At 44.6% G+C, this 26,147-nt stretch overlaps 1 protein-coding gene across 4 annotated transcripts in view; it reads left to right on the top strand.

Moving 5' to 3' along the window:
- Positions 1-26,147, top strand: part of LOC139574431 (E3 ubiquitin-protein ligase RNF130-like) — an 86,212-nt gene that overhangs the window by 7,756 nt on the left and 52,309 nt on the right. For all 4 annotated transcript variants that reach the window (XM_071398996.1, XM_071398993.1, XM_071398994.1 and 1 more), the window contains exon 3: positions 19,864-20,058. In XM_071398996.1, coding sequence (XP_071255097.1) covers positions 19,864-20,058 — 195 coding nt within the window. The remainder of the gene's footprint in view (positions 1-19,863; positions 20,059-26,147) is intronic.

Genomic DNA, 26,147 nt, shown 5'->3' with positions numbered 1-26,147 from the left:
TGTGCCGTTAAATGACCTCGGCCCCATCAGCCTAGCCACAGAGACAAGATGAATGTGAGCACAAAGGGCAGCAGCATGCACTCTCTGTCATAACGGCATCTCTCTGGAGTTTTACTGGGGTTTTACTGTACTGTACATTTGGTAATGTTGGTATATTGAATAAGTCCCAATTGGTTGTCTGTGGTAGGGTGGATGCCACGTGCCCTGCACAATTCAGACTTTTGTTAGCCTTTGTTATTTGATCATTTGATTTGATTTATTTGGATCCCCATTAGCCAATGTCAATGGCGACAGCTAGTCTTACTGGGGTTCGACATATAACGAAAAATACATTACAGACAAGATTTTACAATTTTGGTACATTTTTTAAAACATGAACATGTAGTGTGTGTGCATCTATCAGTTACACATGTCAGTACATACACACAACAGGTAGGTCACATTGGGGGGAGGTGTTGTGCCCTGAGGTGTTGCTTTATTATAATTTTTTAAACCATGACTTTACTTGTACAGGATGATGCCCAAGGGATTGTCATTCATGACAGAATTCCACTCACTCACTCACCAGCATCTTTATTACTGTCCATAATTTTGAATATAAGGTTATTTGAGTGAATAAGTAGGCTATAATAACCTTCCCTTGACCCTGTCCTTAAGAGGGCGTCTATATAATTCCTGTGTGAGATTGTTACTTCACAGCAGGTGAGTCAGATGAGCTTATGTAATATGTTTCCCAGCACCAGTCCTCGAGTACCTCCAACCGCACACATTTTTGTTGGAGTTGTTGGGGGTACTCAAACACTGGAGTTGGGAAACACTGTATGACATCAAATTTTTAGAGCTTTCTTGGTTGAAAAACTAATCTGGGAAAGATACAGTATGTTCACTAATAGCCCAATTCGTACGTGACTAAAAATGTGTCAAATTGCAGGAAATGAACTCGACAACAGAGAGAAAAAAATGTCAGTTTTAAAGAGTGAGGTCGCTAATGTCACGTTCTGACCATAGTTCTTGTGTGTTTTGCTTGTTTTAGTGTTGGTCAGGACGTGAGCTGGGTGGGCAATCTATGTTGTGTGTCTAGTTTGTCTGTTTCTATGTTTGGCCTAATATGGTTCTCAGAGGCAGATGTTTTGTGTTGGGGTTTGTGGGTGGTTGTTTCCTGTCTCTGTGTTTTTCTCTGCACCAGATAGGGCTGTTTCGGTTTGCCACGTTTGTTATTTTGTTAGTTGTAAGTGTTCACAGTTTTCGTCTTGTTTATTAAAGTCATGTTGAACACGAGCTACGCTGCGTCTTGGTCCGATCCCTGTTACACCCTCTCTTCTCGTGAAGAGAGGGAAGGCTGCCGTTACAGCTAAAATGTTTTGCTCGCAAGATGGGCTCTGTATGGATGTGGGTACGCAGATCCACGAGCCACTGTGGCACTATTTTTATGGCCCCCACGCACATCAGTTTTAGAGCTTTCTTGGTTGAAAAACTCATTATAGTATGTTCACTAAAAGCCCTATTCATACGAGACTAGTATTACTATAGAACGTTCGTTATGTGATTATTACCCCAGCATGTCCATTTTGCAGTGGTCGATTGGGATGGGATGAGTTTTCCCTAACTGTCCTTGTAATTCATTTTTTTTTCCTCATTCAAAATTATGACAGAAGCCTGGAGGCTCCTTTAGGTGTGAAGATATTTCATATGTCTAGGGATAGCCTAATGGCCTTCAGTTTGGAGAAAGTCAAAATAATAATGTGTGTCAATACTTTTAAAAGAGAAGTATGGCAAGTTGATATGACAAACAGATCCTTCATCTGTAGGCCGCATGCATAGCACTTTGTTTTAAGCATCAATTTCTTCCCATTTTCTTACCCAAACTGGATGCAGCACCTGTTTTAAACTCTGTAATATCCCTCAAAACACAGGGATGACGATTCACACGGTATACGTATTATCAGGGGACCTGGGAGTTTGCTGAAAAACTAACATGGCAGATTCGGGCAGGACTAAACAACAGATGTGGTGATTTGTGCTTGGTCATACTTAAGACACCTCTGAAATGGCTGTTGAGATACTTCTGCAAAACCCCAGACTAGGTTTCAGTTTAACACCACTGCATTTCACAACATCCCACGTTTTGATCGTTTCACTTTGAGGTTAGCTTTGCAACGCTGTGATGTTCAGTACACAGGTGTCCTTCCTCTAAACGCCGCTCTCGCTGTATTGTATATATGCCATCATGCCAAGCAAATAGAAGTGAGATGTCAAAGAGGAACAGGTGCTTTCGTGACATCAAACCCCACCAACATCTCGCAAACGGTTGGCGCCATGCACCGTGTAAAGTGTTGTTGATTCTCGCCACGATACCAGCAGCAGTTTTCCTGTGTTATCGGGTCAGATTCAAGCTTCCTGTTGTTCTCCCAACTGCATAGTGCAACATTGCTCTGAGTCACCCCACAACTCTTCTTCTGATTTAATATCTCACCCAAGAAGGCGCTTCAGGAACAACATTCTGAATTGCAGCGTAACGCTCAGATATTAGTAGGAATGAAAATGACCCTGTTGAAAACGTCAGCATTGTCTTTGTAGTGACGTGCACTATAAATGGTGGTTTCCAGTCTGTTTTTCAAGGCCCTTTGCTATAAGGGCTAGTGCAAATGCTCTGTTGTTTCCGCTGAGACATTACCATACATACATGTAGGGTTTTTAAGCCTGAGAACTAGGCCACGCCTCCAGTGGTTGAATCTCTATGGAGTCAGCTTATTAGTAAGCCGATTGCCAATTGGCTTATCAGTTCAAATGTTGGTCAACTCATTTCATATTAACTTACCTCAGGTGAAAAGAATAAAGAGTACTTCATAATTTCAAGCAGCAATACTCTGCTCATTGATTACCCAGAGTGCCTGTGGATGTTCAATTCACATCTTTCCACTATAGCCCATGTCCCAAATTTAGAATGCCAATGATGATTAAAACAAACTCTGTGACCCTTAATTACTGTCTACCCATTTAATGAGTATTGATGGCAGCGTAGGCATCTGGGATACCGTTCACCCTCAGGCACTCTGGGTAATCATCATTATGCTCTGTGTTTGTCATACTGTGTGTGTGTCGTGCACGCAAGTGATTTACTTGCAACTTTTCTGTGGTATATTGCAAGCCTTTGATTTGATCCCATCACTTCATATGAGATGGAATACTGTGCTCCCTCCATCTCTTTGAACAGTAGGCCAACTTCATAATTTTCACAGTCAGGGTGGCTTAGCCATCTAATGTCAGCCCTGACATTGATACAGTATGGAGCATTGTGTGTGGGTGGGTCTGTGCTTGTCCTGTGCGCATGCCCCAACTGACAATTCCAATGCCTCGAATGCAGACCTTAACTGTCACTACTAAGCGCCAAAACCATCAAATGCAGCCAAAACCATCAAATGCAGCTAAAAACATCACATTTTGCTAAAACCCGGCCCAATCAATATGTGCAAATGATTGGAGCGCTGAGAAAAACTGTTCAACAATGTGGTAAAGTCATTTTTCCCTGGAAGGGTTGCGACTACTGCTACCCCTGCTACTGCTACTAGTACCGCTACTGCCGCTGCTACTGCTACCCCTGCTACTACTACTGCTACTACCACTGCTGCCGCTGCTACTGCTACCCCTGCTACTACTACCGCTGCTACTGCTACCCCTGCTACTACTACTGCTGCTACTGCTACCGCTGCTACTACTACCGCTACTACCACTGCTGCCGCTGCTACTGCTACCACTGCTACTACTACCACTGCTACTGCTACCGCTGCTACTACTACCGCTACTACCACTGCTGCCGCTGCTACTGCAACCCTTGCAACTACTACCGCTGCTACTGCTACCCCTGCTACTACTACTGCTACTATTACCGCTACTACCACTGCTACACCTGCTACTGCTACTGCTACCGCTGCTACTGCTACCCCTGCTACTACTGCTACCCCTGCTACTACTACTACTGCTACTATTACCACTACTACCACTGCTACTGCTACCGCTACCCCTGCTACTGCTACCCCTGCTACGACTACTACCGCTGCTGCTGCTACTACTACCGCTACCCCTGCTACTACCGCTACTACCACTGCTACCGCTACCCCTGCTACCCCTGCTACGACTACTACCGCTACTACCACTGCTACCGCTGCTACTGCTACCCCTGCTACGACTACTACCGCTGCTGCTGCTACTACTACCGTTACCCCTGCTACCCCTGATACTACTGCTGCTACCACTGCTACTACTACTACCGCTGCTGCTACTACTACCCCTGCTGCTACTGCTACTACCGCTGCTACTACTACCGCTACTACTACTACCGCTGCTACTACTACCGCTGCTGCTACTGCTACTACTATTACTACCGCCGCTGCTACTGCTACCGCTGCTGCTGCTACTACTACTACCGCTACTCCTACTACGACTACCGCTGCTGCTGCTATCCCTGCTGCTGCTACTGTTACCCCTGCTGCTGCTCCTACTACTGCTACCCCTGCTGCTGCTGCTACTACCGCTACCGCTACTACTACTACCGCTGCTACTGCTACCCCTGCTGCTGCTGCTACTGCTACCCCTGCTGCTCCTACTACTACCACTGCTACCGCTATCCCTGCTACCCCTGCTACGACTACTACCGCTACTACCACTGCTACCGCTGCTACTGCTACCCCTGCTACGACTACTACCGCTGCTGCTGCTACTACTACCGTTACCCCTGCTACCCCTGATACTACTGCTACTACTGCTGCTACCACTGCTACTACTACTACCGCTGCTGCTGCTACTACTACCGCTGCTACTCCTACTGCTACTACCGCTGCTACTCCTACTGCTACTACCGCTGCTGCTCCTACTACTGCTATCCCTGCTGCTGCTACTGTTACCCCTGCTGCTGCTCCTACTACTGCTACCCCTGCTGCTGCTGCTACTACCGCTACCGCTACTGCTACCCCTGCTGCTACTGCTACCCCTACCCCTGCTGCTCCTACTACTACCGCTACCTCTGCTACGACTACAACCGCTACTACCACTGCTACCGCTGCTACTGCTAACCCTGCTACGACTACTACCGCTGCTGCTGCTACTACTACCGTTACCCCTGCTACCCCTGATACTACTGCTACTACTGCTGCTACCACTGCTACTACTACTACCGCTGCTGCTGCTACTACTACCGCTGCTACCCCTGCTGCTACTGCTACTACCGCTGCTACTACTACCGCTACTACTACCGCTGCTACTACTACCGCTGCTGCTACTGCTACTACTATTACTACCGCCGCTGCTGCTGCTGCTACTACTACTACCGCTGCTCCTGCTACTACTACTACCGCTACTCCTACTACTGCTACTGCTGCTACTACTACGACTACCGCTGCTGCTGCTATCCCTGCTGCTGCTACTGTTACCCCTGCTGCTGCTCCTACTACTGCTACCCCTGCTGCTGCTGCTGCTACTACCGATACCGCTGCTACTGCTACCCCTGCTGCTCCTACTACTACCCCTGCTGCTGCTGCTACTGTTACCCCTGCTGCTGCTCCTACTGTTGCTGCTACTGTTACCCCTGCTGCTGCTCCTACTACTACTACCGCTGCTACTGCTACCCCTGCTGCTGCTGCTACTACTACTACCGCTACTACTACAACTACTACTACCGCTGCTACTGCTAACCCTGCTTCCACTACTACCGCTGCTCCTCCTACTACTACCACTGCTTCTACTACTACTACTGCTGCTCCTACTACTACTACTACTACTACTACTACTACGACTACTACTACCCCTGCTGCTGCCCCTACTACTACTACTACCCCTGCTACTGCTACCCCTGCTGCTACTACTACTACTACCACTGCTGCTGCTGCTGCTGCTACTACTACTACTACGACCCCTGCTGCTACTACTACTACCGCCGCTGCTACTACTACTACTACTACTACTACCGCTACCCCTGCTGCTGCTGCTACTACTACTACCGCTGCTACTGTTACTCCTGCTGCTACTACTACTGCTACCCCTGCTGCTACTACTACCGCTGCTGCTGCTACTCATGCTGCTGCTGCTGCTACTACTACTACTACTACCGCTGTAGCTGCTACTACTACCGCTGCTACTGCTACCCCTGCTGCTACTGCTGCTACCGCTGCTGCTGCTGCTACTACTACTACCGCTGCTACTGCTACCCCTGCTGCTACTACTACTGCTGCTGCTGCTACTACTACTACCGCTGCTACTGCTACCGCTGCTGCTGCTGCTACTACTACTACCGCTGCTACTTCTACTGCTACCCCTGCTGCTACTGCTACTCCTCCTGCTGCTACTACTACTACCGCTGCTACTGCTACCCCTGCTGCTACTACTACTACTACTACCGCTGCTACTGCTACCCCTGCTACTACTACTACTTTTCTGTGAAATGCGTACTTACGAGCTCTTTCCCAACAATGCAGAGTTCAAAAGTAAGACATTTGCTTTAAAAAAATATATATTTTATTGTTTTACTAATTCCAAGACTAGGGCCACCGAGTGGCGCAGTGGTTTAAGGCACTGCATCACAGTGCTGGCTGTGCTACTAGAGAGAGCCTGGACTCGAACCAGGATGTCGCAGCCGGCCGCGACCGGGAGACACATGGGGCGGAGCACAATTGGCCCAGCGTCGTCCGGGTTAGGGGAGGGTTTGGCCGGCAGGAATGTCCTTGTCCCATCGCACTCTAGTGACTCCTGTGGCAGGCCAGGCGCATGCACGCTGACACGGTCGCCAGGTGTACGGTGTTTCCTCCGACACATTGATGCGGCTGGCTTACTGGTTAAGCGGGCATTGTGTCAAGAAGCAGTGTTGCTTGGTTGTGTTTCAGAGGACTCGCGGCCTTCGTCTCTCCCGGAGTTGCAGCGATGGGACAGGACTGTAAATACCAATTAGATACCACGAAATTGGGGAGAAAGAGTAATTTAAAAAAAGTAAGGCTATATGCAAGGGCTACCGGTACTGAGTCAATGTGCAGGGATACGAGGTAATTGAGGGTGTGTCTGTGTTTGCCTACCCTCACCACCTGGGTGCGGCAGAAAGTCTGTGGTATGCGAACTGGAGTGGGTCTAGGCTAAGGTGTCTGAGATGGTGTTGATGTGAGCCATAACCAGCTTTTCAAAGCATTTCATGGCTACAGATGTGAGTGCAATTGTTTGGAAACACACACAAACCTATGTAAATTAGATTTTTCTATATTTAATTTTCAATACGTTTTGCAAAGTTTTCACTTTGTCATTATGCAGTGTTTGTGTGTAGATGGGAGAAGAGAAATAATTTTAATACATTTTGAATTCAGGCTGTAAGACAACAAAATAAGTCAAGGGTATGAATACTTTCTGAAGGCACTGTAAATGTTCAGGAATGGGATAGTGCTGACACGCCAACGATAGTGGCTAAATTTAATCTGCCCAAATTCGCCTGGAATGCGGTTTATTAACATTAAACAACCATTTTGTGTGCATTTCTTCCCCCATACATTATACATGTTCACATCATACACGCGCTCACACCCTTAAAGGTGCGATCTGCAGTTGCTGCATCCATTTTTAGACTTTTAAATGAATGATGTATACCCATTGATTTTTGAAGAATATATTTTACTTCTTTGTTTGTAAACAAACACTGTATAGCCTCTAACTATAATTGTTAGATCATAGATAGTCAGTCCTTGTATCCATAGCTCTGTCTGTGTTTGAGGTTACATTGCCCCATCCCTCAGCTCTTTACCAAATCAGTGGCAGGATGGCACTTGCTATTGTTTGAACTGCAGATTGCCACTTTAAATCATCCTTCCTGAATGAGTGCCTGTTCATTAGGCTAAAATGAACGTCAGGCATGGTTCTCACGGCATTGAGTGAAGTCAATAGAAGTCGTCCTGACTGCGGCCTTTTTACAGTGAACAGTCAAGTACTGTACCGCTCTACCTTTTCTCTCCTAAGAGCTATTGACCTGCTGCTCACGTTTTACCAGGCTGTGTATGAAGCACTTTTTTGTGTGTTTGGGGCACATTTGGGTTGCTAGTTTTGTACATGTGTGTAAAGTCTTGACGGCCTGTGTATGATTCATTTAGTGAATATGTTTAGTTAATGATAACGTTACGTACGTGATAGTGTGTTGTCTCTCTTAAATTCTCTGAATTTTAAATGAACTGCTCATTATGCGCTCAACTATAATACATGCTCACACACACACGCAGATATAGACATACACGCATATTTTTTTTTAACCTTTATTTAACCAGGTAGGCTAGTTGAGAACACGTTCTCATTTACAATTGCGACCTGGCCAAGATAAAGCAAAGCCGTTCGACACATACAACAACACATAGTTACACATGGAGTAAAACAAACATATAGTCAATGATACAGTGAAAAAAAATAAGTCTATATACAATGTGAGCAAGTGAGGTGAGATAAGGGAGGTGAAGGCAAACAAATATATGTATAAATAAATAAAAATATAAAAAGGCCATGGTGGCGAAGTAAATACAACACAGCAAGTAAAATAAAAACCAAAAACACTGGAATGGTTGGTTTGCAGTGGAAGAAAGCGCAAAGTAGAGACAGAAATAATGGGGTGCAAAGGAGCAAAATAAATAAATAAATACAGTAGGTAAAGAGGTAGTAGTTTGGGCTAAATTATAGATGGGCTATGTACAGGTGCAGTAATCTATGAGCTGCTCTGACAGCTGGTGCTTAAAGCTAGTGAGGGAGATAAGTGTTTCCAGTTTCAGAGATTTTTGTAGTTCGTTCCAGTCATTGGCAGCAGAGAACTGGAAGGAGAGGCGGCCAAAGGAAGAATTGGTTTTGGGGGTGACCAGAGAGATAAACCTGCTGGAGCGCGTGCTACAGGTAGGTGTTGCTATGGTGACCAGCGAGCTGAGATAAGGGGGGACTTTACCTAGCAGGGTCTTGTAGATGACCTGGAACCAGTGGGTTTGGCGACGAGTATGAAGCGAGGGCCAGCCAACGAGAGTGTACAGGTCGCAGTGGTGGGTAGTATATGGGGCTTTGGTGACAAAGCGGATGGCACTGTGATAGACTGCATCCAATTTATTGAGTAGGGTTTTGGAGGCTATTTTGTAAATGACATCACCGAAGTCGAGGATTGGTAGGATGGTCAGTTTTACAAGGGTATGTTTGGCAGCATGAGTGAAGGATGCTTTGTTGCGGAATAGGAAGCCAATTCTAGATTTAACTTTGGATTGGAGATGTTTGATGTGAGTCTGGAAGGAGAGTTTACAGTCTAACCAGACACCTAGGTATTTGTAGTTGTCCACATATTCTAAGTCAGAGCCGTCCAGAGTAGTGATGTTGGACAGGCGGGCAGGTGCAGGCAGCGATCGGTTGAAGAGCATGCATTTAGTTTTACTTGTATTTAAGAGCAATTGGAGGCCACGGAAGGAGAGTTGTATGGCATTGAAGCTCGCCTGGAGGGTTGTTAACACGGTGTCAAAAGAAGGGCCAGAGGTATACAGAATAGTGTCGTCTGAGTAGAGGTGGATCAGAGAATCACCAGCAGCAAGAGCGACATCATTGATGTATACAGAGAAGAGAGTCGGTCCAAGAATTGAACCCTGTGGCACCCCCATGGAGACTGCCAGAGGCCCGGACAACAGACCCTCCGATTTGACACACTGAACTCGATCAGAGAAGTAGTTGGTGAACCAGGCGAGGCAATCATTAGAGAAACCAAGGCTGTCGAGTCTGCCGATGAGGATGTGGTGATTGACAGAGTCAAAAGCCTTGGCCAGGTCAATGAATACGGCTGCACAGTATTGTTTCCTATCGATGGCGGTTAAGATATCGTTTATGACCTTGAGCGTGGCTGAGGTGCACCCATGACCAGCTCTGAAACCAGATTGCATAGCGGAGAAGGTATGGTGGGATTCGAAATGGTCGGTAATCTGTTTGTTGACTTGGCTTTCGAAGACCTTAGAAAGGCAGGGTAGGATAGATATAGGTCTGTAGCTGTTAGGGTCAAGAGTGTCCCCCCCCTTTGAAGAGGGGGATAACCGCAGCTGCTTTCCAATCTTTGGGAATCTCAGACGACACGAAAGAGAGGTTGAAAAGGCTAGTAATAGGGGTGGCAACAATTTCAGCAGATAGTTTTAGAAAGAAAGGGTCCAGATTATCTAGCCCGGCTGATTTGTAAGGGTCCAGATTTTGCAGCTCTTTCAGAACATCAGCTGACTGTATTTGGGAGAAAGAGAAATGGGGAAGGCTTGGGCGAGTAGCAGAGGGGAGGGCAGTGCTGTTGTCCGGGGTAGGGGTAGCCAGGTGGAAAGCATGGCCAGCCGTAGAAAAATGCTTATTGAAATTCTCAATTATAGTGGATTTGTCGGTGGTGACAGTGTTTCCTATCTTCAGAGCAGTTGGAAGCTGGGAGGAGGTGTTCTTATTCTCCATGGACTTTATATGCCAGGACTGACTCAATGAGCCACACACACATGTAGAGTAAATCCTACGGGGACAGTGAGCATCTGCTCCCTAGTGTTGACACTGCAGCCTGATGAATATTACACTGTCTGTCTCTGAGTGTGTGTCCATGGAAGGTGAACCTACAGGACAGGGACCATGCCGCCACCATGCACCAGAGGGAAAGAGGGGTAAAAACACACACACAACCTCACTCACAGAATACACTATCAATCACCAGTCCCTAGTACACACACCCTCACTCACAGAATACAACTATCAATCACCAGTCCCTAGTACACACACCCTCACTCACAGAATACAACTATCAATCACCACTCCCTAGTACACACACACACCCTCACTCACACAAGCTCACATTACAGTATTTTAATGCATGGATCCATCAGCGCTGATTTGAGTGTTTACGGGAACAAGAAACGACGCTGAAACAAGCAGAAACACTCGCTTCTCCTTCCCTGCCTTTCTGAAACACAATCAATGTCTGTGACCTTGTATTGTATCAGCCCAGTCTCTATCAGCCCTCTGTCTGCTGGGTCTTTGCTATTAACAGTAGAACCGCTGGGCATCGATGGACCCCCCCCCCCTTCAAGCTAATGAGCAGTCATTCTGACTGCAACATTCTAACGGTGTAATTAATACATTTCATATATGCTATTGCGAAATTAATAATTTGGTTGTGTTTATGAAAGTCTTAGGTAACATTACAATACTGTAGGCTATATGTAAACAACATATTACAACTATGAAACAGAGCATGTGTTGGAACATCTTTTTATAATGACGCACGGTCAAATGATGAAAACATAAGTAGCCTAAACATCACTTTAATCACCAAGTGGGCTTGATAAATAGTGAAAATCAGCACAGAAGCAATAATGTCATTATAATGAATGTGTCAATATGACAGCAGTCAAAAACTGTCAATTATTGTCAGCTCGTGCTTAAATGGTGTGCATCTTCAGGGAATGGCATCAATCGGAGCAAGCCCATGTCACATAAATAATGAATATATCCCGTAGCATTGTCACCAGCATTGTCATCATATCATTTGGTGGTGGCACGGGCACATGCTCAGTGCGCATCATTCTGTATTTTAAATGTTTTAGATTATAATTAGAATAGATCAATACGATAGAATGGGACACTGTTCTTCATTCACAATTGGTGATTATATAATTATGCATAGTTCGCTTCCACTCGCTCATTATCTCACCCAATCTCCCCCTTTCTTCCCCATCATACTGATACTTTATTGCTTAGTTTACGAGCCCTTTTCCAACAATGTTCTCTCCTCACCGTTTCATTTGCTGTTATGTGTGAAATTAGTTTCGGTGTGGTTTAGGTTTGATTCCTGGCTGTGTCACAGCCAGCCGTGACCGGGAGCCCCATGGAGCGGCACACATTTAGCCCAGCGTCGTCCGGGTTAGGAGAAGGTTTGGCCGGTGGTATTTCCTTGGCTGGGTACGTCTCTAATAGCTATCCCCACCTGGATTGTGTAACATTTACCTATTATTCTTTTCAAAAAGCTCTGAAATTAATTGTCATTGCTAGACAACCATTTTCAGGTCTTGCCATAGATTTTGAAGTACAGACGATTTTGTCAAAGCTGTAACTTGGCCACTCAGGAACATTCTTGGTCTTCTTGGAAAGCAACTCAAGTGCAGATATGGCTTTGTGTTTTAGGTTATTGTCCTGCTGAATGGTAAACTCATCTCTGTGTCTGGCAGAAAGCAGACTGAATCAGGTTTTCCTCTAGGATTTTTGCATGTGCTTAGCTCCATTTCTTTTTATCCTGAAAAAGACCCCAGTCCTTAAAGATTACAAGCATACCCATACCATGATGCAGCCACCACTATGCTTGAAAATATGGAGATTGGTACTCAATAAAGTGTTGTATTGGATTTGCCTCAAACATTACACATTGTATTCTGGACAAAAAGTTAATTGCTTTGCTGCATTTGTGCAGTATTACTTTAGTGCCTTGTGGCAAACAGAATGCATGTTTTGGAATATTTCCATTCTGTACATCCTTCTTTTCACTCTGTCAGTAAGGTTAGTATTGTGGAGTAACTTCAATGTTGTTGATCCAGCCTCAGTTTTATCCTATCACAGCCATTAAATCCCTGAGCGGTTTCCTTCCTCTCCGGTACTGAGTTAAGAAGGGTGCCTGTATTCTTTGTGGTGACTGGTTGTATTGATACACCATCCAAAGTGTAATTAATAACTTCACCATGCTCAAAGGGATATTCAATGTCTGCTTTAAAAAATGTTATCCATCTACCAATAGGTGCCCGTCTTTGTGAGGCATTGGAAAACCTCCCTGGTCTTTGTGGTTGAATCTGTGTTTGAAATTCAATGCTCGACTAAAACCTTACAGATTATTACATGTGTGGGGTACAGAGATGAGGTAGTCATTAAAAAATCATGTTAACACTGTTATTACACACAGTGAGTCCATGCAACTTATGTGGCTTAAGCAAATTTTTACTACTGAACTTATTTAGGCTTGACATAACAAATATGTTGAATCCTACATTTGAGCTTTACATTTTTAATTAATTTGTAAAAATACAAATAAAACACAATTCAACTTTGACATTATGTGGTATTGTGTGTAGGCCAGTGACAAAAATCTCAATTTAATAAATGTTACATTCAGGCTGTAACACAACAAAATGTGGAAAAAGTCAAGGGGTGTGAATACTTTCTGAATGCACTGTCAAAAGTAGTGAATTATATAAGGAAAAGGGTGCAATTTTAGATGCACATAACATATGTTGTTATGGGTTTCCTGCCGTAATGAAAAGCTTTGCAGTCCACTGGTTTAGCAGGGCATGGCTAATACACAACATTAGGGTTGCAAAGGGTCAGGAACTTTCCGGTAAATTTCGATTATTTTCTGAAATTTTCCATGGGAAGTTAAGAGTCAATAGTATCTTACAGCAAAGTGTATTTAAATAATTTCTAACTTGTTAACAATTTCTGCTAATTAGTTTATGTGGGTTTTAGCTTCCTTGAGCCTTGGGGCACCTTAAATAAAACATTTGGGTAAAAAAGCCAACTCTGCTCCTTCATTCATTGAATCAGATGGCTCATTCATCACAAAGCCCACTGAAATTGCAAACTTCTTTGCTTATCTTGCCAATGAAAAAGTAATTAAACTTAGGGATGACATGCCAGCAACAAACGCTGACACTACACATCCAATTATATCGGACCAAATAATGAAAGATAAGAATTGTACTTTTGAATTCCGTAAAGAGGTGAAAAAATTGTCTATCAACAATGACAAGCCACTGGGGTCTGACAATCTGGATGGACAATTACTGAGGATAATAGGAGATGATAATGCCACTCCTATTTGCCACATCTTCAATGTAAGCCTACTGGAGAGTGTGTGCCCTCAGGCCTGGAGAGAAGATGAAAGTTATTCTGCTACCCAAGAATACTAAAGCCCCCTTTACTGGCTCAAATAGCCGAGCAATCAGCCTGTTACCAACCCTTTGTAAACTTCTGGAAAAAATTATGTTTGACTAGATACAATGGTATTTCACAGTAAACAAATTGACAACAGAATTTCAGCATGCTTATAGGAAAGGACACTCAACAAGCACAGCACTTACACAAATTACTGATGGTTGGCTGAGAGAAATTGATGATAAAATGATTGTGGGGGCTGTCTTGTTAGACTTCAGTGCAGCTTTTGACATTATCGATCATAGTCTGCTGCTGGAAAAACGTATGTGTTATGGCTTTACACCCCCTGCTATAATGTAGATAAATAGTTACTTGTCTAACAGAACACAGAGGGTGTTCTTTAATGGAAGCCTCAAATATAGTCCAGTTAGAATCAGGAATTCCCCAGGGTAGCTGTTTAGGCCCCTTGCTTTTTTCAATTTTACTAAAGACATGCCACTGGTTTTGAGTAAAGCCAGAGTGTCTATGTATGCGGATGACTCAACACTATACACGACAGCTACTACAGCGACTGAAATGACTGCAACACTCAACAAAGAGTTGCAGTTAGTTTCAGAGTGGGTGTCAATGAATACAGTCGTGGCCAAAAGTTTTAAGAATGAAACAAATATTAATTTCCACAAAGTTTGCTGCTTCATTATCTTTAGATATTTTTGTCAGATGTTACTATGGAATACTGAAGTATAATTACAAGCATTTCATAAGTGTCAAAGGCTTTTATTGACAATTACATGAAGTTGATGCAAAGAGTCAATATTTGCAGTGTTGACCCTTCTTTTTCAAGACCTCTGCAAACCGCCCTGGCATGCTGTCAATTAACTTCTGGGCCACATCCTGACTGATGGCAGCCCATTCTTGCATAATCAATGCTTGGAGTGTGTCAGAATTTGTGGGTTTTTGTTTGTCCACCCGCCTCTTGAGGATTGACCACAAGTTCTCAATGGGATTAAGGTCTGGGGAGTTTCCTGGCCATGGACCCAAAATATCAATGTTTTCTTCCCTGAGCCACTTAGTTATCACTTTCACCTTATGACAAGGTGCTCCATCATGCAGGAAAAGGCATTGTTCATCGCCAAACTGTTCCTAGATGGTTGGGAGAAGTTGCTCTCGGAGGATGTGTTGGTACCATTCTTTATTCATGGCTGTGTTCTTAGGCAAAATTGTGAGTGAGCCCACTCCCTTGGCTGAGAAGCAACCCCACACATGAATGGTCTCAGGATGCTTTACTGTTGGTATGACACCGGACTGATGGTAGCGCTCACCTTGTCTTCTCCGTACAAGCTTTTTTCCGGATGCCCCAAACAATCAGAAAGGGGATTCATCAGAGAAAATTACTTTACCCCAGTCCTCAGCAGTCCAATCCCTGTACCTTTTGCAGAATATCAGTCTGTCCCTGATGTTTTTCCTCGAGAGAAGTGGCTTCTTTGCTGCCCTTCTTGACACCAGGCCATTCTCCAAAAGTCTTTGCATCACTGTGCGTGCAGATGCACTCACACCTGCCTGCTGCCATTCCTGAGCAAGCTCTGTACTGGTGGTGCCCCGATCCCACAGCTGAATCAACTTTAGGAGATGGTCCTGGTGCTTGCTGGACTTTCTTGGGTGCCCTGAAGCTTTCTTCACAACAATTGAACCGCTCTCCTTGAAGTTCTTGATGATCCAATAAATGTTTGATTTAGGGGCAATCTTACTGGCAGCAATATCATTGCCTGTGAAGCCCTTTTTGTGCAAAGCAATGATGACGGCATGCGTTTCCTTGCAGGTAACCATGCTTGACAGAGGAAGAACAATGATTCCAAGCACCACTCTTCTTTTGAAGCTTCCAGTCTGTTATTCGAACTCAATCAGCATGACAGAGTAATCTCCAGCCTTGTCCTCGTCAACACAGGTGTTAGTGTTAACGAGAGAATCATTGACATGATGTCAGCTGGTCCTTTTGTGGCAGGGCTGAAATGCAGTGGAAATGTTTTTGGGGGATTCAGTTCATTTGCATGGCAAAGAGGGACTTTGCAATTAATCTGATCACTCTTCATAACATTCTGGAGTATATGCAAATTGCCATCATACAAACTGAGGCAGCAGACTTTGTGAAAATTAATATTTGTGTAATTCTCAAAACTTTTGGCCACGACTAAGTTAGCCCTGGATTGTAAACTGTCATGGTCAAAACATATTGATGCAGTAGTAGCTAAGATGGGGAGAAGTCTGTTAATAATAAAGTGATGCTCTGCCTTAACTAGGGCCTGCCTTGTTGATAGTGTTGTTTTGTCGCACCTGGACTACTGTTCAGTCGTGTGGTCAGGTGCTACAAAGAAGGACTTTGGAAAATTGCAATTAGCTCAGAACAGGACAGCATGGCTGGCCCTTGGATGTACACAGAGAGCTAATATTAATAATATGTATGTCAATCTCTCCTGGCTGAAAGTGGAGGTGAGATTGACTTTATCACTACTTTTATTTATGAGAGGTGCTTGAATGCACCGAGCTGTCTGACTAAACTACTGGCACACAGGTCGGACACTACTGGCACGCCCATGCATACCCAACGACATGCCACAAGAGGTCTCTTCACAGTCCCCAAGTCTAGAATAGAGCCATGACTACATGGAACTCTATTCCAGATCAAGTAACTGACACAAGCAGTAAAATTAGATTTAAAAAACAGATTAAAAAAGCACCTTGTGGAACAGCGGGGACTGTGAAGCAACACAAACATTGGCACAGACACACGCATACACACACGATAACATACGCACTATACATACACATGGATTTAGTACTGTAGATATGTGGAAGTGTTGGAGTAGGGGCCTGAGGGCACACAGTGTATTGTGAAATCTGTGAATGTATTGTAATGTTTTTAAAATTGAATAAACTGCCTTAATTTAGCTGGACCCCAGGAAGAGTAGCTGCTGCTTTGGCAGCAGCTAATGGGGATCCATGATAAATACAAAACAGAGTGTTAATTCACCTGTTTCCACACGTTTCATTTTAAAACATTCATCTTACAAAGGAGTTGTTTAATCTAACTGCTTAACTATTTATCTCTACATGGAATTGTATTTTTTTTCTTTTCTTTTTTTTTTTTTCTTATCCTTACAGGAAAATGCCACGGGCACCATCTGATGTGTGGAGACATTTCACTGCTGCTAATGTAGAAGGAAAAGCTGTGTACATTTGCAAATGCTGTGCCAAATCATATGTGAAGAATGCAACAAAGATGCAGAATCATCTGGCCAAGTGCATAAAGTTCCCTCAGTGCTCACAACAAGAAACCTCTGACAAAAGTCCCTCTACTTCTATTCGAGATGAAAATTCGGAATCAGACACCTTATCGATAGCAACAGCTCATGGTCCTCCTTTTTTTGACTCAATGGAGGAACGTAGTCAGAGATGCTGATGAATGTCTTGCTCGAGCTGCGTATGCAACTGGTTCACCTCTGATGCTCACCATCAATGCGTACTGGAAGAGATTTCTGAATGTTCTTCGCCCAGCATATACCCCTCCAACCAGACATGCTTTATCTACTCATTTGCTGGATGCAGAGTTCAACAGAGTTCAAGTGAAGGTCAAGCAAATCATAGAGAAAGAAGACTGTATTACAATCATCTCTGATGGGTGGTCGAATGTTCGTGGGCAAGGAATAATTAACTACGTAATCTCCACCCCTCAACCAGTATTGAGGAGCACAGACACAAGGGACAATAGACACACCGGTCTCTACATTGCAGATGAGCTGAAGGCAGTCATCAATGACCTTTGACCACAGAAGGTATTTGCACTGATGACAGACAATGCTGTGAACATGAAGGCTGCTTGGTCTAAAGTGGAGGAGTCCTACCCTCACATAATACACACTGGCTGTGCTGCTCATGCATTGAATCTGCTCCTCAAGGACATCATGGCACTGAAAACAATGGATACACTCTACAAGAGAGCCAAGGAAATGGTTAGGTAGGTGAAGGGTCATCAAGTTTTAGCAGCAATCTACCTCACCAAGCAAAGTGAGAAGAATAAGAGCACCACATTGAAGCTGCCCAGCAACACTCGTTGGGGTGGTGTTGTCATCATGTTTGACAGTCTGCTGGAGGAGAAGGACTCTCTCCAAAAAATGGCCATATCACAGTCTGATGATATGGACAGCCCCATCAAGAGGATCCTCCTGGATGATGTATTTTGGGAGAGAGTAGTAAGCAGCCTGAAACTCCTGAAACCTATAGCAGTAGCCATTGCACGGATTGAGGGAGAGACTGCCATCCTGTCTGATGTTCAGACTCTGCTTGCAGATGTAAGAGAATGAAATCTGTACTGCCCTGCCCACTTCACTGTTGCTCCAAGCAGAGGAAACTGCAGTTTTGAAATGCATCAAAAAGCGTGAAGACTTCTGCCTGAAGCTCATACAAGCCACAGCGTACATGTTGGACCCCAAGTATGCTGACAAGAGCATCCTGTCTGGCGCAGAGATCAACAAGGCCTATGGTGTCATCACTCCCGTGTCTCGCCAACTTGGCCTGAATGAGGGCAAGGCTCTTGGCAGTCTGGCGAAGTACACTTCCATGCAAGGGCTTTGGGATGGAGATGCAATATGGCAGTCGTGCCAACATATCTCATCAGCCACCTGGTGGAAGGGACTTTGTGGATCTGAGGCTCTTTCCCTGTTGCCTCCATCATCCTCCAAATCCCACCAACATCAGCCGCCTCAGAGCGCAACTAGTCCTTGTTTGGGAACACACACACACACCAAAGCACACATCAGGTTGACCAATACAAGAGTTGAAAAATTGGTGGCCAACCGGGCAAATTTGAGGCTTTTTGATCCTGACAACGATCCATCCTCAGCAAGGTTGGAACTTGACAGTGAAGATGAGGCCTCAGAGTCTGATGTTCAAGAGGTGGACATTGAGAAGGTCCAGGGAGAAGACATTGAAGCATGAGAGGAAGACAACCAAAGCATTAGTTTCTAGACTATCATTTTACAGATGTATGTTGAAAAAGTTTTGGGGAGATGCGATGGATCATTCAATATTCCCTTTCTTTTATTGTTCAGTGAAATCATCCCATGTGAAGAGTCAACTCATTTAAAGTTCAATTCATAATTAAATAGTTTTCTATTGGAAGGATTTAGTCATTTGCAATTGTCTACTTATGATAAGATAAAAGGTTTATGTTTCTGTCTCCATATAAAATGGTAAATATATCCAATGCAAAAAACATCTACATTTTAAATGGTATTAATATTAATTTGCATATATTTCCGTTAATTCCCATATATTCCCACGGAAATTTTCCACCTCCTGAATATTCCCCAAAATGTGCAACCCTACACAACATTGACCTGAGTGACTGGTAACTACTGAAGAGTTTCCCACTTTTTGTAAACGGCTCATGCTTTCTGCTTAATGTGTAACCCTTTTTTCTTTTATGTCTTCTCTGCAGTCACTCCGTGCAGTACTTAGCGTTGATGTTGTGATTTGTTTTGCTATAGTGACCACTGGATTTCCACTGGATAAGCCACTGGATTTCCTGGTTGTGGATTTGTTAAAGGGCATTAAACTGTGTTTTTTTAATTAGCACTAAATGTGAGCTAGTGACTGCTGTCCATAGGCAGCTGTGTGCATTTTTAACTACTTTATACGCTGGCAGAGGTTAAGCAACTCACGGAGACTGAGGTGTGTGTGGGGGGGTTCTAATCCACTCACTCTATGCTGCATCTGTGCAGGGGTGAAACCCCCACAGTAGTTCCATGCTATGACTTTTGATTTACAATTACTTTATTTGATTACTCAATTACATATTCATGAGTTATAAATAGTTTATCAGCATCCCTTCAAATAAACTGACACCACTCACCATTTTATACAGCCTGGTATGGTTCCTAACCCTTCACCCCTCCCCCTCTCCAGTTGTGGACCGCCAGGGCTGCGACCCCCACACTCGCTTCGTGGTGCCTCCCCGGACGGGGCACTGGGTGGCTCTGCTGCAGCGCGGCAACTGCACCTTCAAGGAGAAGATCCTCAAGGCCTCGGCCTTCAACGCCTCCGCCGTGCTCATCTACAACAACAACTCCAATGAGGACACCGTCAAGATGGGCCACGAAGGTGAGGTCACATAGTATCATATTCAAATGGGTTGTTTATACGGCTAAGGCACTTAACGGTTAATGTGCTCCAGCGGCGCCGTACTACTATGGCTGACCCTGTAGAACAACACATTTCACTGCACCTATCCAGTGTATGTGACAACAAAATATCAAATTAAAATGTATTAATTGTATGGCTTGGAATTCTTATATGGCTTAAGGATTATGTATGGCTTGTATATGGGTTTTGATTTGACTCATAAAACAACTCCTTGGAGGACACTGTCTAGATGTATCCATATGGCTTATGCCTGACCAGGTAGTCATATTCTTATGGGTACGTATGGCTTGGCCTATTTATATGGGTTCATTGTTTATACATCCTATTCATCTGCCTTGTTTGTATGGCTCTTGTTATATGGTCTTATAGCCAGCTAGCCTGCTGTGTTGGTGGTGAAGTTAGCATTTAGCTCTTGTTATATGGTGTTATAGCCAGCTAACCTGCTGTGTTGGTGAAGTTAGCATTTAGCTCTTGTTATATGGTGCTTATAGCCAGCTAGCCTGCTGTGTTGGTGGTGAAGTTAGCATGTAGCTCTTGTTATATGGTGTTATAGCTGGCTAACCTGCTGTGTTGGTGGTGAAGTTAGCATTTAGCTCTTGTTATATGGTGCTTATAGCCAGCTAGCCTGCTGTGTTGGTGGTGAAGTTAGCATTTAGCTCTTGTTATATGGTGTTATAGCCAGCTAACCTGCTGCATTGGTGGGTGTATGGCATTATACTGCCTGCCAAGGGTCATTTGATAGTGTGTGTGTGGGGGGGGTGGCATATAGCAGTCATAGTGCAGTGTGTTTGCTGGCAGTTTGTTGTTTGTGGCTGCAGGGGACAGTAGAGGGGACAGACAGTGTGGCTGTCCTGACTGAAGGACATGGAGACTGACTCCTGCGTGCTGGACCTCAGCCACAATCACAGCCAAACACCAACACAGCCAGCAGGCTTGGGTATGGCCGGTGTACTGTTACACTGCAACACTCACAGATACACACACACGTGGGCCAACACGGGCACACAAACATATTTTGTCACAGCTGTCTCTTTCTCTCCTTTGCTTCACATGTGTTTCTTCCTACTCACTCTCTGTCATTGATACGATCACTGTCTTTCTCAGCTTATTTTGGCCACAATGTAAAGTTGTATGAGTAAAGTCAGACTTTCTGACCTTTGATCACAACTTTTTCCATGAAGCTCGTCTAAAAACAGACATCCCCTATAATATAACCAGATACTTGAATGAGTGTCCTGTATGAGTGAGTGATTGACAGTAGCTGACGGCTAGCCTAGAGCTGTTTTGCACGTCACCTTAGCATCACCCCACCCCAGCGGATACTCTGAGCTAATTCAAGCTAACGTTGAAAAGCCTGTATGAATGAGACAATAAAGAAAGATTCTAGTGAGGAGGTGAAGAGAGAATGAGAGGGGGCGGGAGCTGGTGTAGAATCACTATAGCACTGAGGACCCGATCGTTGGGAATGTGTAACCTTTTTTTAACTAGCCAAGTTAGTTAGGATCAAATTCTTATTTACAATGACGGCCTACCCCACCCAAACCCAGACGACTCTGGGCCAATTGTGCGCCGCCCTATGGGACTCCCAATCAAAGCTGGATGTGATACAGCCTGAATTCGAACCAGGGACTGTAGTGATGCCTCTTGCTCTGAGATGCAGTGCCTTAGACCTCTGTGCCACTCGGGAGCCCAGGCAGGCAGACAGTGGTGGTTAGAGGACAGGAAACGTGAGGAAAATAAATACTGAGAAGAAGGGAGAGAGGGGATGAAAGAAAACAAAGTGAGAAATATTGTATAGCGTCCATAGACCTGGTAAGCCGTGCAGACAATGGTTGTTTGAGTCTCGCAGCGGTAGGAGAAGGAGGGAGGAAGTGGGAGGGGTAGAGAAGAGTCAGAAGGTGTGACAGCATTATCTGGGTTTGATCGATGGACTGTTTATAAATATAGAAGGAGTCCCATGGCTAATTTATAAGGTCATTTTCTACCATGAACGAACGGTGGAATGCTGATAGTTCCCCCGAGCGCATACTATTCAGTATCGATCATTGTTTGCCTGAAAAGCACATAATTTATCACGGGTGGGAATTATTTATTAATGTCATGGAATATGGGATATGCTGTATATGGATTTGACTTTGAAGGAAGAAGAATCACAGCTGTGGTGTGTGTGTGGGGGGGTGTATGCATGTTGTGCACATACATATTTGTGTGTTTCAGTGCAGCAGCAGCACTGATACAGTGCAAGAGGGATAAGGGCATACCAGAGATGATGCGTGGAGATATGGGTCAGAGATAGACATCAGCCTTGCACAAGAAGGCACACTGACAACCTATTAAGGTTCCGCCCCTTTTTTTCAATTTGTGCCTAAAATGAAATACCCAAATCTAACTGCCTGTAGCTCAGGCCCTGAAGCAAGGATATGCATATTCTTGGGTACCATTTGAAAGGAAACATTGTTTTTATGGAAATGTGAAAGGAGTGTAGGAGAATATAACACAATAGATCTGGTAAATGATAATACAAAGAAAAAAAACAAGCATTATTTTTTTTTGTACCATCTTTGAAATGCAAGAGAAAGGCCATAATGTATTATTCCAGCCCAGGTGCAAATTGGACTTTGGCCACTAGATGGCAGCAGTGTATGTGCAAAGTTTTAGACTGACGTAATGAACTATTGCATTTCTGTTCAAAATGTTGTATCAAGACTGCCCAAATGTGCCTCATTTGGTTATTAATAACTTTTCATGTCCAAAATCGTGGACTCTCCTCAAACAATAGCATGGTATTATTTCACTGTAATAGCTACTGTAAATTGGACAGTGCAGTTAGCTTAAATTCTTGTTAATCTTTCTGCCAATATCAGATATGTCTATGTCCTGGGAAATGTTCTTGTTAATTACAAACTCATGCTAATCGCATTAGCCTATGTTTGCTCAACCGTCCCGTGGAACTAGGCAAGTCAGTGAAGAACAAATTCTTATTTACAATGACCGCCTTTACCGGCCAAACCCGGACGACGTTGGGCCAATTGTGCGCCGCCCTATGGGACTCCCAATCACAGCCGCTTGTGATACAGCCTGGATTCGAACCAGGGTGTCTAGTGACGCCTTCAGGCGTTTGGACATTTCTCCCAGGATGAACCAGATATGTCTAATTTTTTTCTGAGGTCTTGGCTGATTTCTCTTTGTTTTCCCATGATGTCAAGCAAAGAGGCACTGAGTTTGAAGGTAGGCCTTCAGATAATCATGGAAGTGATGGCGTCCAGGTGAGTCTGATGAGACGCAGGTGTGTATAACGATTGTGACAGGTGTGCGCCATAACGAGCAGCCTGGTGAGCTAGAGACTGGAGAGGGAGCACACGTGACAATTTGAGATTCTTCATTGTAGCCACCCTTTGCTTTGATAAAAGCTTTGCACACTCTTGGCATTCTCTCAACCAGCTTCATGTTGTAGTCCCCTGGAATGCATTTCAATTAATAGGTGTGCCTTGTTATTTTGTGGAATTTCTTTAATGCGTTTGAGCCAATCATTTGTGTTGTGACAAGGTAGGGGTGGTATACGGAAGATAGCCCTATTTGGTAAAAGGACCAAGTCCATATTATGGCAAGAACAGCTCAAATAAGCAAAGAGAAACTACAGTCCATTATTACTTTAAGACATGAAGGTCAGCCAATGCTGAACATTTCAAGAACTTTGAAAAACCATCAAGCGCTATGATGAAACTGGCTCTAATGAGGACCGCCACAGGAAAGGAAGACCCAGTTACCTCTGCTGCAGAGGATAAGTTCATTAGAGCCTCAGAAATTGCAGGCCAAATAAATGCTTCAGAGTTCAAGTGACAGACACATCTCAACATCAACTGTTCAGAGGAGACTGTGTGAATCGGGCCTTCATGGTTGAATTGCTGCAAAGAAACCACTACTGAAGGACACAAATAATAAGAAGAGACTTGCTTGGGCCAAGAAACACAAGCAATGGACATTAGACCGGTGGAAATCTGTCCTTTGGTCTGAAGAGTCCAAATGTGCGATTTTTGGTCCCATCCGCCGTGTCTTTGTGAGACGCAGAGTAGGTGAACGGATCATCTCAATATGTGTGGTTCCCACCGTGTAGCATGGAGGAGGTGTGATGGTGCCGCACGTTCTTTGCTGGTGACACTGATTTATTTAGAATTCGAGGCACACTTAACCAACATGGCTACCACAGCATTCTGGAGCGATACGCCATCCCATCTGGTTTGTGCTTAGTGGAACTATGATTTGTTTTTCAACAGGACAATTACCCCAAACACACCTCCCAGGCTGTGTAAGGGCTATCTGACCAAGAAGGAGAGTGATGGAGTGCTGCATCAGATGACCTGGCCTCAACCAAATTTGGGATGGTTTGGGAGGTGTTGGAATGCGGAGTGAAGGAAAAGCATCGAACAATTGCTTGGCTTATGTGGGAACTTCTTCAGGACTGTTGGAAAAGCATTCCAGGTGAAGCTGGTTGAGAGAATGCCAAGAGTGTGTAAAGCTATCAGCATGGCAAAGGGGTGGCTACTTTGAAGAATCTGAAATATATTTTAGATTCTTCAAACACTTTTTTGGTTACTACATGATTCCATATGTGTGATTGTATAGTTTTGATGTCTTCACTGTTATTCTACAATAGAAAAACCCTTGCATGAGTAGGTGTGTCCAAACTTTTGACTGGTTCTGCTTGTGCATATTATGTTTGTGTGAGCAAATTATGAATTAAGTGTTAGTGTGTATGTTGGAGTGACAGTGTGCATGAGTGTGTAGTTCCCTGTGAGTGTGCATAGGGAGAGTGCAAAAATAAAATACAAGTGTCAACTCTGTCTGTGTAGCCATTTTGTTAGCTATTTAGTGGTCTTATGGCTTGGGGACAAAAGCTGTTCAAGAGCCTGTTGGTGTCAGATTTAATGCACTGGTACCGTTTGCTGTCGGGAAGCACAGAGAACAGTCTATAGCTTGGGTGACTGGAGTCTTTAATGATTTTCCGGGCCTTCCTTTCACACTGATATAAAGGTCCTGGATGGCAGGGAGCTCAGCCCCAGTAATGTACGGAGCTGTCCGCACCACCCTCTGTAGCGCCATGCGATCGAGCGCGGTGCTTTTAACTAAACCAAGCAATGAATTAGCCAGTCAAGATGCTCTCAATGGTACAGCTGTATACATTTTTGAGGATTTGAGGGGCCATGCCAAACCTTTTCAACCTCCTGAGGGGGAAGAGGCGCCTTCGCACCTTCTTCACGACCGTGCGTGTGTATGTGGACAATTTTGAAGTCTTTAGTGATTTGGACACTGAGGAACCTGAAGCTCTCGACCTACTCCACTGCAGCCCTGTTGATGTGGATGGGGGCGTGCTCGCCCTACAGTTTCCTGTAGTCCCACGATCAGCTCCTTGGACTTACTGACGTGGAAGGAGAGATTGTTGTCCTGACACCACACTGCCAGGTCACTGACCTCCTCCCTGTAGGCCCTCTCATTGTCGCCGGTGGTCAGGCCTACCACCGTCGTGTCGTCAGCGTGCCCACACAGTTTTGGGTGAACAGGGAGTACAGGAGGGGACTAAGCACACACCCCTGTGGGGCCCCCGTGTTGAGGGTCAGAGTGGTGGAGGAGATGTTACCCGGAGGAGATTCCTACCCTCATCACCTGCGGTCTGCCCGTCAGGAAGTCCATGATCCAGTTGCAGAAGGTCCTAAGCTTGGTGACGAGCTTGGAGGGGACAATTGTGCTGAACGCTGAGCTGTAGTCAATGAACAGCATTCTCACATAGGTATTCCTCTTTTCTTGGCGGGTAAGGGCAGTGTGGAGTGTAATTGAGATTGCGTCGTCTATGGATCTGTTTGGGCAGTATGCAAATTGGAGTGGCTCTGGGATGATGGAGTTGATGTGTGCCATAACCAGCCTCTCAAAGCTCTTCATGATTATAGATGTGAGTGCTACAGGGTGGTAGTCATTGTGGGAGAGGGCGAGAGAATCTTGTTTACGCCTGCTCTTGTGGTCCCTGCAGTCTCATTCTAGCCCAGCGTCTTACT

The sequence above is a fragment of the Salvelinus alpinus genome, chromosome 4, assembly GCF_045679555.1.
Source record: "Salvelinus alpinus chromosome 4, SLU_Salpinus.1, whole genome shotgun sequence".
Lineage (NCBI taxonomy): Eukaryota > Metazoa > Chordata > Actinopteri > Salmoniformes > Salmonidae > Salvelinus > Salvelinus alpinus.
The sequence above is the reverse complement of the archived record's forward strand: the minus strand, read 5'-3'. Positions and strand labels throughout refer to the sequence as shown.